This window comes from Salmo salar, chromosome 21 (assembly GCF_965601325.2).
Source record: "Salmo salar chromosome 21, fSalSal1, whole genome shotgun sequence".
NCBI classification, from domain to species: domain Eukaryota; kingdom Metazoa; phylum Chordata; class Actinopteri; order Salmoniformes; family Salmonidae; genus Salmo; species Salmo salar.
In genome coordinates, this window is record NC_138311.1 from 54,582,000 (window position 1) to 54,596,122 (window position 14,123).

Sequence of the window (14,123 nt, forward strand, 5' to 3'; positions counted from 1 at the left end):
ATCTATTCATGTTCACTTCACTCCTACCTCCATTTACAAATTACCTCAACTAACCTGTACCCCCGCACATTGACTCGTTATTGGTATCCCTGTATATAACCTCTCTAGTTTATTGTGTTACTTTTTATTATTTTTTACTTTAGTTTATTTGGTAAATGTTTTCTTAACTTTTTCTTGAACTGCACTGTTGGTTAAGGGCTTGTAAGTTAGCATTTCATGGTAAGGTCAACACTTGTTGTATTTGGCGCACGTGACAAATACAATTTGATTTGATTTGAAGAATCTCAAGTGTAAAATATATTTTGATTTGTTTAACACTTTATTTGGTTTCTTCATGATTACATATGTGTTATTTCATAGTTTTGATGTCTTCACTATTAGTCTTCAATGTAGTAAATAGTAAAAAATAAAGAAAAGCCCTTGAATGAGTAGGTGTTCTAAAACGTTTGACCGATAGAGTATGTGTTATGGCTTTTCAACCATATTGTTGATTCAGAGCTATCTATCTAATAGAACTCATAGGGTTTTCTTTAATGGAAGCTTCTCTAATGTCAAACATGTAAAGTGTGGTGAACCGCAGGGCAGCTCTCTAGGCCCTTTACTCTTTTCTATTTTTACCAATGACCTGCCACTGGCATTAAACAAAACATATGTGTCCATGTATGCTGATGATTCAACCATATACGCATCAGCAACCACAGCTAATGAAGTCACTGAAACCCTTAACAAAGAGTTACAGTCTGTTTTGGAATGGGTGGCCAGTAATAAACTGGTCATGAACACCTCTAAAACTAAGAGCATTGTATTTGGTACAAATCACTCCCTAAGTTCTACACCTCAGCTGAATCTGGTAATGAATGGTGTGGCTGTTGCACAAGTTGAGGAGACTAAATTAATTGGCGTTACCTTAAATTGTAAACTGTCGTGGTCAAAACATATAGATTCAGTGATTGTAAAGATGGGGAGAGGTCTGTCCGTAATAAAGAGATGCTCTGCTTTTTTGACACTACACTCCAAAAAGCATGTCCTGGGGGTCTAGTTTTGTCTAATCTTGATTATTGTCCAGTCGTGTGGTCGAGTGCTGCAAGGAAAGACCTAGTGCAGTTGCAGCTGGCCCAGAACAGAGCGGCACGTTTTGCTCTTCATTGTAATCAGATGGCTGATATAAATACTATGCATACCAGTCTCTCTTGGCTAAGAGTTTAGGAGAGACTGACTGCATCACTTATTTTTTTATAAGAAACAATGTGTTGAAAATCCCACATTTTTGAATAGTCAACTTACACACAGCTCTGATATACACACTTACCCCACCAGACATTCCTACAGGGGTCTTTTCACAGTCCCCAGGCGCAGAACAAATTCAAGAAAGCGTACAGAATTATATGGAGCCATTATTGCATGGAACTCCGTTCCGTCTCATATTGCTGAAATAAACAGCAAACCTGGTTTTAAAAAACAGATAAAGCAACACCTCACGACACAACGCCTCTCTCCTATCCGACCTAGATAGTTGGTGTGTATGTAGTGATATTTAGACTACGTGCATGTAGTTCTGTCCTTGATCTGTTCTTGTCTATTAATGTTCTGTATTATGTCATGTGTCATGTTTTGGTGTGGACCACGGGAAGAGTAATGGGGATCCTAATAAAATACCAACATTTAATGGACATCATTATAAAATATAAATGGTCTGTGTGTTTGATGTGTAGGTCTGTCCTGGCAAGATGACATCACCCAGTACATTGTTACCAAAGAGCTGAGCAGAGTTCCTCACACCCCGAGACCCTCCAAGATCGCTTCCTCACAGTAAGGATCATTACACATTTACAGGATCTAACAGAGGAGTTAGTCAAGTACAGGCCTTTTCCTCGTATCTATCCAACATCTTATCGTGCCTCTGTGTAGTATATTGTAGCATATTCACAAAATGGGTCGATGTTTATTGTTCCTGTCAAATAAACCTAATTGAAAGAAAGCAAGTAAGTAGAGTAGAAATGCAATATTATGCTTAGAACTCCCCGAAATATACAAAATCATCTTCCTTGTCCTTCCTCTCAGACCCAAGCAGAGCTCCTCCAATCAGCGAGGATACGCCAGCAGCTCCTCCAATCAGGGAGGATACCCCAGCAGCTCCTCCAATCAGGGAGGATACCCCAGCAGCTCCTCCAATCAGGGAGGATATCCCAGTCAGGCTGACAGCCACCAGGACTACATGATAGTAGACCATCCCCAGTTCCCCCTCCGTATGCAGACCTCTCCCATGGACCCCTATACTTATCAACAGGTACTGTAAGCGATGCACATTAACACGTACACACACACACACACACACACAATAGAACATGTGTCCTCATCCGTAAACCACGTGTGTTTTCTCTCTCTCTGTGTTTTACAGCACAGATACCAGGAAGATGTAGAGCGCTCCCTCCACCAGGGAGGTAGAGTCTACCCAGGGCCCCGCCCCTCCTCTAGATCCCAACAGGCCAAACAGAGAGAGAGAGACCGTCAGCTGCTGCAGGACTTCATCTCCCTCTATCTGTCCTCTTCCCCTGCACAGCCGTCGTTCCGCCACAGGGGGGCAGCAGCACTTCCGGCCCCACCCTACTACGAGGACCTGGAACTGCCTCTGGACTATGTGGAAGACTACAGTCTGACAGAGCAGGATACGGCCAGGCAACAGCAGCAACAGAAGAAGATACAGTTACAACAGCAGCAACAGAAGAAGGTTCCTCAGGACTACAGCTCTCTGGCTGGGCTGGATGGTAAGATAGTAGAACTGCTCTAGTACCTTAAGTAGAAGTGTTAATTAACTAATTTAATGAATTCATATTCAAATCAACTAGGTTCAGTAGCAGGGTGTGTGTAAATTCACTGGGGAAGCCAAGCCAGTGAATTTTGTTTTGCCATATTACAACCTATATGTGATAGTGATAATTGCGTTGTATTCTCTATAATCTGTTAGTTCATATGCCTTGACACTGTGATATATAGGCCTAAATTCAACCACACGTTTGTTTCATCACAAAACCGGAGAGGAACCTCTGTCCAGTGAAGTCCACTAAACATATTGCATGTAACAAACAGTTAAATGACCCTAAACCTAACCTAAGCAAGTTAATGTTTCCCACATTTTCGAACGACTAAACAACTATTGATTTAGAACCACAGAGAGTTACCGCAAGTCAATAAGAAAACAGGAGCTGCCTCCACTATTCCAGCACCATTTCAACTTTAACATTTCAACATCATCAAATCATCTCTGCTTAGTCTAATACAGTGACAACTAAAAGATACCAAAAACTATTTAGCCCAATCAACGTAAGCTAAATATGATGTGGATGTCCATGGTACTGATTTGTGTGTGTGTGTGTGTGTGTGTACAAGTAGAAAAAACATATTGACTCACCCTACTTGTAGAGAAACACCAATGCCATCATCCTCCTCTCGTTCATGTTGTCTAAACGGTCGATGACTCGGTCATACCGTACACGTTTTTATTTGTTGTTGTCCTAGGCTACCTGGATAAAATGTCTGCTCGCTAGCCTAACTTCCATTCATGGGCAACAATGAGCCAGCTAGTTAACATTAGCATACTACATCTAGCTACATATTGAATGTAACAAGCGTCGTTGTAGGGGGACCAAAACACTGCGGGTATATTGATCATCTTATTATTTATTGAAGGAAAAACACTTAAACAAAACAAACGACGAAAACAGTCCAATAAGGTTCACAGACTATACTGGAAACAACCACCCACAAACACAAGAGAAAACTAACCCACTTAAATATGGCCTCCAATTAGAGACAACGACAACCAGCTGCCTCTAATTGGAGGTCATTACCAAAACCCCAACATAGAAATAGAACACTAGATAAACACATAGAAATAGAAAATGAGAACATAAACCAAAAACCCCGAAACACACAAAACAAACACCCCCTGCCACGCCCTGACCAAACTACAATAACAAATAACCCCTTATACTGGTCAGGACGTGACATTGAACTTCCATCCTCACAGGTCAGGGGCACAACAATGTATGAATTTATGGTTGGATTTGCCATTGTAATCATTGGCCAGTATGGATGATTTAGTAAAACCTCAAGTCCAAATCCCAATCTCCATCCATGGCTAATTTAGGAAAGGGATGATTTTAGCTAGCTAGCTACAAGATGCAACAGTTCAAGTTTTTTTCTGTAAATTACGTTCTGCTTTTGATGTGATGTGATTGGTGTGAAGCCAAATCCAAAATGGCTTCCCCTTGACACTTTTGTGGTGCGCCAGGACCATTCACAGCTGAGTTCACTCAGTTTAGCTCAACGCTGATTGGCTATTATTTTATTTATTTTTTATCAAGGGAGGCCAAATGCTCGCTGACTTCCCTTGCGTTCAATGGCACGGGCGGCAACAATGTCATACTCTTTTTGACCAGACAGCATCAGATAGATGGGCTACAGGTAGAGAGACAGAGGGGCGCTGTTTCGCTCACTAGGATGATTGTTCCTGTGAGATACATTATTGTTATTCTGTTTCACGGTACAATGGTCCATTTTTTGGAGGGAAGCCTGTCCTCCCCTGGCATCCATGACTGCCTCCACCAATAGCAATGCCATTCAAATTCCATCCACCATTGTACCATGCAGTCTGGTGAAGTAAGTGGATCTCTCTTTGTTATCAGAACACTCTAATAGGTCCAGGATACAGATCAAGCATGTGACACTGTGCACTGAAGATTCTACACTGAGCATTGCTTGTAATCCAGGACTAGAATAAATCTTTGTCCCTGGAAACTTGTCCTATGTCTGTGTGTGTGTTAGCTAACACTGACATCTTCTGGCCATGCTATCTCTTCTGACTAACCTGGCCATGCTATCTCTTCTGAATAACCTGGCCATGCTATCTCTTCTGACTAACCTGGCCATGCTATCTCTTCTGACTAACCTGGCCGTGCTATCTCTTCTGAACAACCTGGCCGTGCTATCTCTTCTGAATAACCTGGCCGTGCTATCTCTTCTGAATAACCTGGCCATGCTATCTCTTCTGACTAACCTGGCCGTGCTATCTCTTCTGAATAACCTGGCCATGCTATCTCTTCTGACTAACCTGGCCGTGCTATCTCTTCTGACTAACCTGGTCGTGCTATCTCTTCTGAATAACCTGGCCATGCTATCTCTTCTGACTAACCTGGCCATGCTATCTCTTCTGACTAACCTGACCGTGCTATCTCTTCTGAACAACCTGACCGTGCTATCTCTTCTGAACAACCTGACCGTGCTATCTCTTCTGACTAGCCTGGCCGTGCTATCTCTTCTGACTAACCTGGCCGTGCTATCTCTTCTGACTAACCTGGCCGTGCTATCTCTTCTGACTAACCTGGCCGTGCTATCTCTTCTGACAAACCTGGCCGTGCTATCTCTTCTGACTAACCTGGCCGTGCTATCTCTTCTGATTAACCTGGCCATGCTATCTCTTCTGACTAACCTGGTCATGCTATCTATTCTGACTAACCTGGCCGTGCTATCTCTTCTGACTAACCTGGCCATGCTATCTCTTCTGACTAGCCTGGCCGTGCTATCTCTTCTGATTAACCTGGCCATGCTATCTCTTCTGACTAACCTGGTCGTGCTCTCTATTCTGACTAACCTGGCCGTGCTATCTCTTCTGACTAACCTGGCCGTGCTATCTCTTCTGATTAACCTGGTCGTGCTATCTCTTCTGACTAACCTGACCATGCTATCTCTTCTGACTAACCTGGCCATGCTATCTCTTCTGACTAACCTGGCCATGCTATCTATTCTGACTAACCTGGCCGTGCTATCTCTTCTGACTAACCTGGCCATGCTATCTCTTCTGACTAGCCTGGCCGTGCTATCTCTTCTGATTAACCTGGCCATGCTATCTCTTCTGACTAACCTGGTCATGCTCTCTATTCTGACTAACCTGGCCGTGCTATCTCTTCTGACTAACCTGGCCATGCTATCTCTTCTGACTAACCTGGCCGTGCTATCTCTTCTGAACAACCTGACCGTGCTATCTCTTCTGAACAACCTGACCGTGCTATCTCTTCTGACTAACCTGGCCGTGCTATCTCTTCTGACTAACCTGGCCGTGCTATCTCTTCTGACTAACCTGGCCGTGCTATCTCTTCTGACTAACCTGGCCGTGCTATCTCTTCTGACTAACCTGGCCGTGCTATCTCTTCTGACTAACCTGGCCGTGCTATCTCTTCTGACTAACCTGGCCGTGCTATCTCTTCTGACTAACCTGGCCGTGCTATCTCTTCTGACTAACCTGGCCGTGCTATCTCTTCTGACTAACCTGGCCGTGCTATCTCTTCTGACTAACCTGGCCGTGCTATCTCTTCTGACTAACCTGGCCGTGCTATCTCTTCTGACTAACCTGGTGCTGACAGTCTATTGAGACTAACCTGTCATTTCTGTGTGTCTGTGTGTGTAGAGTCTATCCTACAGCGTATGGTGGAGACCCTGGAGATGTACGGTGTTGATCCTAGAGACCTGACCCCCCAGCAGCTCTACAGACTGGCTGTGGTGCTACAACTGATGAAGGCAGAGGACCAGGAGAACGCAGGTACTACAGACCTGTCTGTCTGTCTGTCTGTCTGTCTGTCTGTCTGTCTGTCTGTCTGTCTGTCTGTCTGTCTGTCTGTCTGTCTGTCTGTCTAACCGTGGTGCTACAGCTGATGCAGGCTGAGAACCATTGTTCTGATCTGACTCACAACTGTTCTGGCTCGGATATTCTCTTCTCAAATTAGTATTTTCCTGCCTTGTTGGACCATCCTGTTCTCATGAGCGGTCAGGACGGTGGATCAGTCCTTTTCAGCACAGTTCCAAAAACTATGGTGGATGCCTAACAAGGCCAGCTCGGTACATCTGTCTGCACACAGAAGGACGCGTAGTCATTCAATATCAATGAATAATGAATGAATTACACATTAGTCATTTCCTGTAAGTCATTGTAATGCTCTCTGTATTTTCTTTTTTCAGATCCATTTACCAATGATCCGATCACACCGAAGGAGGTATGTTCAGATAGTGCAGAAATACAGTACTAAGTGGTATTGCATGACATTTATAATATGATGTATATATTAGAATGCTGCTATCATGGTCATTGTCCTGTCTCTTGGTGTCTCTGGGTTTTCCTCTACACAGAAACAGCAGATGCTTAAAAGCAGTGACACCGTGTCCAACAAGGGAGAGAATGCTCCCGTCCCTGTCCCCTCTCCCTCCTTTACCTCGGTAGCTGATGTGGCCCCTACCCTGGCCCCTGCTGCCACTAGTCCCACCCTCAAAGCACCTATAGGGGGCAGTGTGACGGCCAAGGGTCCCTCTGTCTCTGTGGAGGATGTGAAAGGAAAGGTGAAAAGCTCCAGTGTCCCAGCAGGGCTACCAGCTGCTGAGAGGGGAACAGCCGCCAGGGAGGAGTATGGATACATCGTCACCAACCAGAGGTCGGTTCTGGTAACTTACTGTGTGGATCTCTTATACACACACTAAAGTTAGGATTCAGACCGTAGTCCCTAATACTGGCTGTAAAGTTAGGATTTATACCTTAGTCCTTCATACTGTCTGTAAAGTTAGGATTTGAACCTTAGTCCCTAATACTGGCTGTAAAGTTAGGATTTATACCTTAGTCCTTCATGCTGTCTGTAAAGCTAGGATTCGTACCTTAGTCCCTAATACTGGCTGTAAAGTTAGGATTTTAACCTTAGTCCTTCATGCTGTCTGTAAAGCTAGGATTCGTACCGTAGTCCCTAATACTGGCTGTAAAGTTAGGATTTGAACCTTAGTCCTTCATGCTGTCTGTAAAGCTAGGATTTGTACCTTAGTCCCTAATACTGGCTGTAAAGTTTGGATTTGAACCTTAGTCCTTCATGCTGTCTGTAAAGCTAGGATTCGTACCTTAGTCCTTGATACTGGCTGTAAAGTTAGGATTTTAACCTTAGTCCTTCATGCTGTCTGTAAAGCTAGGATTCGTACCGTGTCCCTAATACTGGCTGTAAAGTTAGGATTTGAACCTTAGTCCTTCATGCTGTCTGTAAAGCTAGGATTTGTACCTTAGTCCCTAATACTGGCTGTAAAGTTTGGATTTGAACCTTAGTCCTTCATGCTGTCTGTAAAGCTAGGACTCGTACCTTAGTCCTTAATACTGGCTGTAAAGTTAGGATTCGTACCTTAGTCCCTAATACTGATACTTGGCTTTTTTTTTTACACATCTAAATGATACTGCATAAGTCAATTATATCATTAGCTCTGCAGTGCAGGATGTTTTAATATTATAATGTTGAGTCTAGACTCTAAGGGCATATGTTTGTTGATGAATGTAATGTCTTAATTGCACGTTGTCGTTGTTGATGTTGTCGTTGTCGTTCTCCAGTCCTCTCAGTCTGTATGATGGGGTGAAACTACTGGAACTACTGGCAGAGAGAATTCACCTGACTACCAGCAGCTTCATCAACATCAGGTACTGTACTGTCACCGGTCACAGGTACTGTACTGTGTGTGTATGTGTCTTTATTTTCATTTGATTTATTTCACCTTTATTTAACCAGGTAGGCTAGTTGAGAATAAGTTCTCATTTACAATTGCGACCTGGCCAATATAAAACAAAGCAGTGCGACACAAACAACAACACAGAGTTACACATGGAATAAACAAGCGTTCAGTCAATAACACAATAGAAAAAAAGAAAGTATATATACAGTGTGTGCAAATGGCGTGAGGAGGTAAGGCAATAAATAGGCCATAGTGGTGAAGTAATTACAATTTAGCAGATTAACACTGGAGTGATAGATGAGCAGATGGTGATGTGCAAGGAGAAATACTGGTGTGCAAAAGAGCAGAAAAGTAAATAAAAACAATATGGGGATGAGGTAGGTAGATTGGATGGGCTATTTACAGATGGGCTATGTACAGCTGCAGTGATCGGTTAGCTGCTCAGATAGCTGATGTTTAAAGTTAGTGAGGGAAATATAAGTCTCCAGCTTCAGTGATTTTTTTCAATTCGTTCCAGTCATTGGCAGCAGAGAACTGGAAGGAAAGGCGGCCAAAGTAGGTGTTGGCTTTGGAGATGACCAGTGAGATATACCTGCTGGAGCGCGTGCTACGGGTGGGTGTTGTTATCGTGACCAGTGAGCTGAGATAAGGCAGAGCTTTACCTAGCATAGACTTATAGATGACCTGGAGCCAGTGGGTCTGGCGACGAATATGTAGCGAGGGCCAGCCGACTAGAGCATACATGTCGCAGTGGTGGGTGGTATGAGGGGCTTTGGTGACAAAACGGATGGCACTGTGATAGACTGCATCCAGTTTGCTGAGTAGAGTGTTGGAGGCTATTTTGTAAATGAAATCGCCGAAGTCGAGGATCGGTAGGATAGTCAGTTTTACGAGGGTATGTTTGGCGGCGTGAGTGAAGGAGACTTTGTTGCGAAATAGGAAGCCGATTCTAGATTTAATTTTCGATTGGAGATGTTTAATATGAGTCTGGAAGGAGAGTTTACAGTCTAGCCAGACACCTAGATATTTGTAGTTGTCCACATATTCTAAGTCAGAACCGTCCAGAGTAGTGATGCTAGTCAGGCGGGCAGGTGCGGGCAGCATCGGTTGAAAAGCATGCATTTGGTTTTACTTGCGTTTAAGAGCAGTTAAAGGCCACGGAAGGAGAGTTGTATGGCGTTGAAGCTTGTTTGGAGGTTAGTTAACACAGTGTCCAAAGAAGGGCCAGATGTATACATCTGCCTGTATGACTGTGTGTGGCAGTATATAAGTCAATAATAACTGTTTCCCTATTTGTTATGTTGCTCCAGTGTTGTGGGTCCAGCCCTTACGTTCAGGATCAGACAGAACCCTCAGAATATGAGTGCAGAGGACGTGGCTGAGAAGGCTGGTGAGAAAGAACCTCTCTGTCTGTCTGTCTGTCTGTCTGTCTGTCTGTCTGTCTGTCTGTCTGTCTGTCTGTCTGTCTGTCTGTCTGTCTGTCTGTCTGTCTGTCTGTCTGTCTGTCTGTCTGTCTGTCTGTCTGTCTGTCTGTCTGTCTGTCTGTCTGTCTGTCTGTTTTCCCCCCCTCTCGCTCACAGAGGGAGACAGAAAGACAGAGATAATGAAACTGGATCTGCGATGCATTCTTTTGTTTTTTTTGTCCCAAACTGCACCCTATTCCATATATAGTGCACTACTTTTCCCCTGGGTCCGTATGGCTCTGTCATTTGTATTGCAGCCTCTATCAGCAGCCAGACTGCTCTCTGACATTCTGGGCTCTGGTCATTTTCTAATCCCTACATTTCATGCAATACTAAAATTCTAATTTAACTCAACCATTTTTTTTACATTTCCATTTATATATATATATATATATATATATATACAGTTGAAGTCGGAATTTTACATACACTTAGGTTGGAGTCATTAAAATTCGTTTTTCAAACACAATTCACTGTATCACAATTCCAGTGGGTCAGAACTTCACATACACTAAGTTGACTGTGCGTTTAAACAGCTTGGAAAATTCCAGGAAATTATGTCTTGGCTTTAGAAGCTTCTGATAGGCTTATAGACATCATTTTAGTCAATTGGAGGTGTACCTGTGGATGTATTTCACGGCTTACCTTCAAACTCAGTGCCTCTTTGCTTGACATCATGGGAAAATCAAAGGAAATCAGCCAAGACCTCAGAAAAGAAATTGTAGAACTCCACAAGTCTGGTTCATCCTTTGGAGCAATTTCCAAATGCCTGAAGGTACCACGTTCATCTGTACAAACAATAGTACGCAAGTATAAACACCATGGGACCACGCAGCCGTCATACTGCTCAGGAAGGAGACGCGTTCTGTCTCCTAGAGATGAACGTACTTTGGTGTGAAAAGTGCAAATCAATCCCAGAACAACAGCAAAGGACCTTGTGAAGATGCTGGAGGAAACAGGTACAAAAGTATCTATATCCACAGTAAAACGAGTCCTATATTGACATAACCTGAATGGCCGCTCAGCAAGGAAGAAGCCACTGCTCCAATACCGCCATAAAAAAGCCAGACTACGGTTTGCAACTGCACATCGGGACAAAGATCTTACTTTTTAGAGGAATGTCCTCTGGTGTGATGAAACAAAAATCAAACTGTTTGGCCATAATGACCATTGTTATGTTTGGAGGAAAAAGGGGGAGGCTTGCAAGCCGAAGAACACCATCCCAAACGTGAAGCACGGCGGTGGCAGCATCATGTTGTGGGGGTGATTTGCTGCAGGAGGGACTGGTGCACTTCACAAAATAGATGGCATCATGAGGTATGAAAATTGTGTGGATATATTATAGCAACATCTCAAGACATCAGCCAGGAAGTTAAAGCTTGGTTGCAAATGGGTCTTCCAAATGGACAATGACCCCAAGCATACTGCCAAAGTTGTGGCAAAATGGCTTAAGGACAACAATGTCAAGGTATTGGAGTGGCCATCACAAAGCCCTGACCTCAATCCCATAGAAAAAGCGTGTGCGAGCAGGGAGGCCTACAAACCTGACTCAGTTACACCAGCTCTGTCAGGAGGAATGGGCCATAATTCACCCAACTTATTGTGGGAAGCTTGTGGAAGGCTACCCGGAACGTTTGACCCAAGTTAAACAATTTATAGGCAATGCTACCAAATACTAATTGAGTGTATGTAAACTTCTGACCCACTGGGAATGTGATGAAAGAAATAAAAGCTGAAATAAATCATTCTCTCTACTGTTATTCTGGCATTTCACATTCTTAAAATAAAGTGGTGATCCTAACTGACCTAAGACAGGGAATTTACATACACAGTTGAAGTCGAAAGTTTACACCTTAGCCAAATACTTTTAAACACAGTTTTTCACAATTCCTGACATTTAATCCTAGTAAAAAAATCCCTGTCTTAGGTCAATATATTCATGAATGATAACTGTTGGCTCTGTTTGTTGTGGTTTTGTCAGTGTCTGAGAAGACCTTTCTGGAGTCTGAGACAGGACTGAAGATCCTGCAGACTGGTGTGGGAGAGGTATAGTATAACTGTACAAACACACACTCTCTGTATCTCTCTGTCTCTCTCTCTGTCTCTCTCTGTCTGTTGTACACTGAGGATATTGTTGCAGAATCTCAATTTGGTTTTTTTCCCATTTTGTGAATTCTTGGATGGTGAACGGACCCCAGACCTCACAACCATAAAGGGCAATGGGTTCTAAAACTGATTCAAATATTTTTTGCCAGATCCTAATTGTTATGTCGAATTTTATGTTCCTTTTGATGGCCCTTCGTGCCTTGTCTCTCAGATCGTTCACAGCTTTGTGGAAGTTACCTGTGGCTCTGATGTTTAGGCCGAGGTATGTATAGTTTTTTGTGTGCTCTAGGTGTCTAGATGGAAGAACCAGATTATCAGCAAACAGTAGACATTTGACTTCAGATTCTAGTAAGGTGAGGCCGGGTGCTGTAGACTGTTCTAGTGCCCTCGACAATTTGATGATATATATGTTGAAGAGGGTGGGGCTTAAGCTGCATCCCTGTCTCACCACCCGGCACGGTGGGAAGAAATGTTTGTGTTTTTTGCCAATTTTAAACGCACACGTTTTGTTTGTCTACATGGATTGTATAATGTTGTATGTTTTTCCCCCAACACCACTTTTCATCAATTTGTATAGCAGACCAATGGTGTAAAGTACTAAACCTCTCTTGGGTAGGGGCAGTATTTTGACTTCCGGATGAAAAGCATGCCCAAAGTAAACTGCCTGTTACTCAGGCCCAGAAGCTAGGATATGCATATAATTGGTAGAAAACACACTAAAGTTTCTAAAACTGTTAAAATTATGTCTGTGAATATAACAGAACTGATATGGCAGGCGAAACCCCGAGGACAAACCATCCCCCCCAAAAATAAATTCAGCCTACCTCTATTTTCAATGGCTATCACTTTAATTATAAGGCCAAGTCCTCCCAGATTGCAGTTCATAGGGCTTCCACTAGATGTCAACAGTCTTTAGAAAGAGTTTCAGGCTGGTTTCTGGAAAAATGAGCAAGAAATTGTAGTTTTTCTAGGTGGCTTCCATTTTGGCTGTAGTGTATCCAAGCGAGTGGAAGAGAGCATGCTCTTTGGTACTTTTCTCTGGTAAAGACAATAACGGTTCTCCGTCTTAAATTTTATTGTTTATGTATGTATTAGGGTACCTAAGGTTTGATTATAAACGCTGTTTGACTTGTTTGGAAAAGATTATTAGTAACGTTTGGGATTCATTTTGATGGAGGGAAACTGGGTGGATTATTGACTAAAGCGCGCCAGCTAAACTGAGTTTTTATGGATATAAAGAAGGAGATTATCGAACAAAAGGACCATTTGTAATGTAACTGGGACCTTTTGGAGGGCCGACAGAAGAAGATCATCAAAGGTATGGCATTTTTTATTTAGCTATTTCTGACTTTCGTGTCGCACCTGCCTGGTTGAAATATGTTTTTCATGTGTTTGTATGCGTGGTGCTGTCCTCAGATAATCACATGGTTTGCTTTTGCCATAAAGCCTTATTGAAATCTGACACCGCGGCTGGATTAACAAGAAGTTAAGCTTTATTTTAATGTATTACACTTGTGATTTTATGAAAGTTAAATATTTATAATACTGTAGTTTGAATTTCACACTCTGCGATTTCACCGGATGTTGGCCAGGTGGGACGATAGCGTCCCACCTGCCCATAAGAAGTTTTTAAGTAAAAATACTTTAAAGTATTACTTAAGTAGTTTTTTGGGTTGTCTCTACTTTACTTTACTAATTTTGACAACTTTTACTTTTACTTCACTACACCCCTAAAGAAAATAATATACTTTTTACGCCATTCATTTTCACTGACACCCAAAAGTAGTCGTTACATTTTGAAAGCTTAGCAGGACAGGAAAATGGTCCAATTCACACACTTGTCAACAGAACATCCCTGGTCATCCCTACTGCCTCTGATCTGCCAGACTCACTAAACACATGCTTAATTTGTAAATGATGTCTGGGTGTTGGAGTGTGACCCTGGCTATCCGTAAATAAAATAAAAACAAGAAAATGATGCTGCACATAAGGAATGTGAAATTATTTATACTTTTAACTTTTGATACTTAA

The 14,123-nt window shown here is 42.7% G+C and overlaps 1 protein-coding gene across 2 annotated transcripts in view; it reads left to right on the forward strand.

The window, feature by feature from the left end:
- LOC106582506 (receptor-type tyrosine-protein phosphatase-like N) overlaps positions 1-14,123 on the forward strand; it is a 100,196-nt gene that overhangs the window by 49,562 nt on the left and 36,511 nt on the right. For both annotated transcript variants that reach the window (XM_045704906.2, XM_045704907.2), the window contains exons 4-12: positions 1,713-1,809; positions 2,062-2,287; positions 2,399-2,765; positions 6,464-6,595; positions 7,012-7,046; positions 7,180-7,478; positions 8,405-8,491; positions 9,834-9,913; positions 11,968-12,032. In XM_045704906.2, the coding sequence (XP_045560862.2) occupies positions 1,713-1,809; positions 2,062-2,287; positions 2,399-2,765; positions 6,464-6,595; positions 7,012-7,046; positions 7,180-7,478; positions 8,405-8,491; positions 9,834-9,913; positions 11,968-12,032 (1,388 nt within the window). The remainder of the gene's footprint in view (positions 1-1,712; positions 1,810-2,061; positions 2,288-2,398; positions 2,766-6,463; positions 6,596-7,011; positions 7,047-7,179; positions 7,479-8,404; positions 8,492-9,833; positions 9,914-11,967; positions 12,033-14,123) is intronic.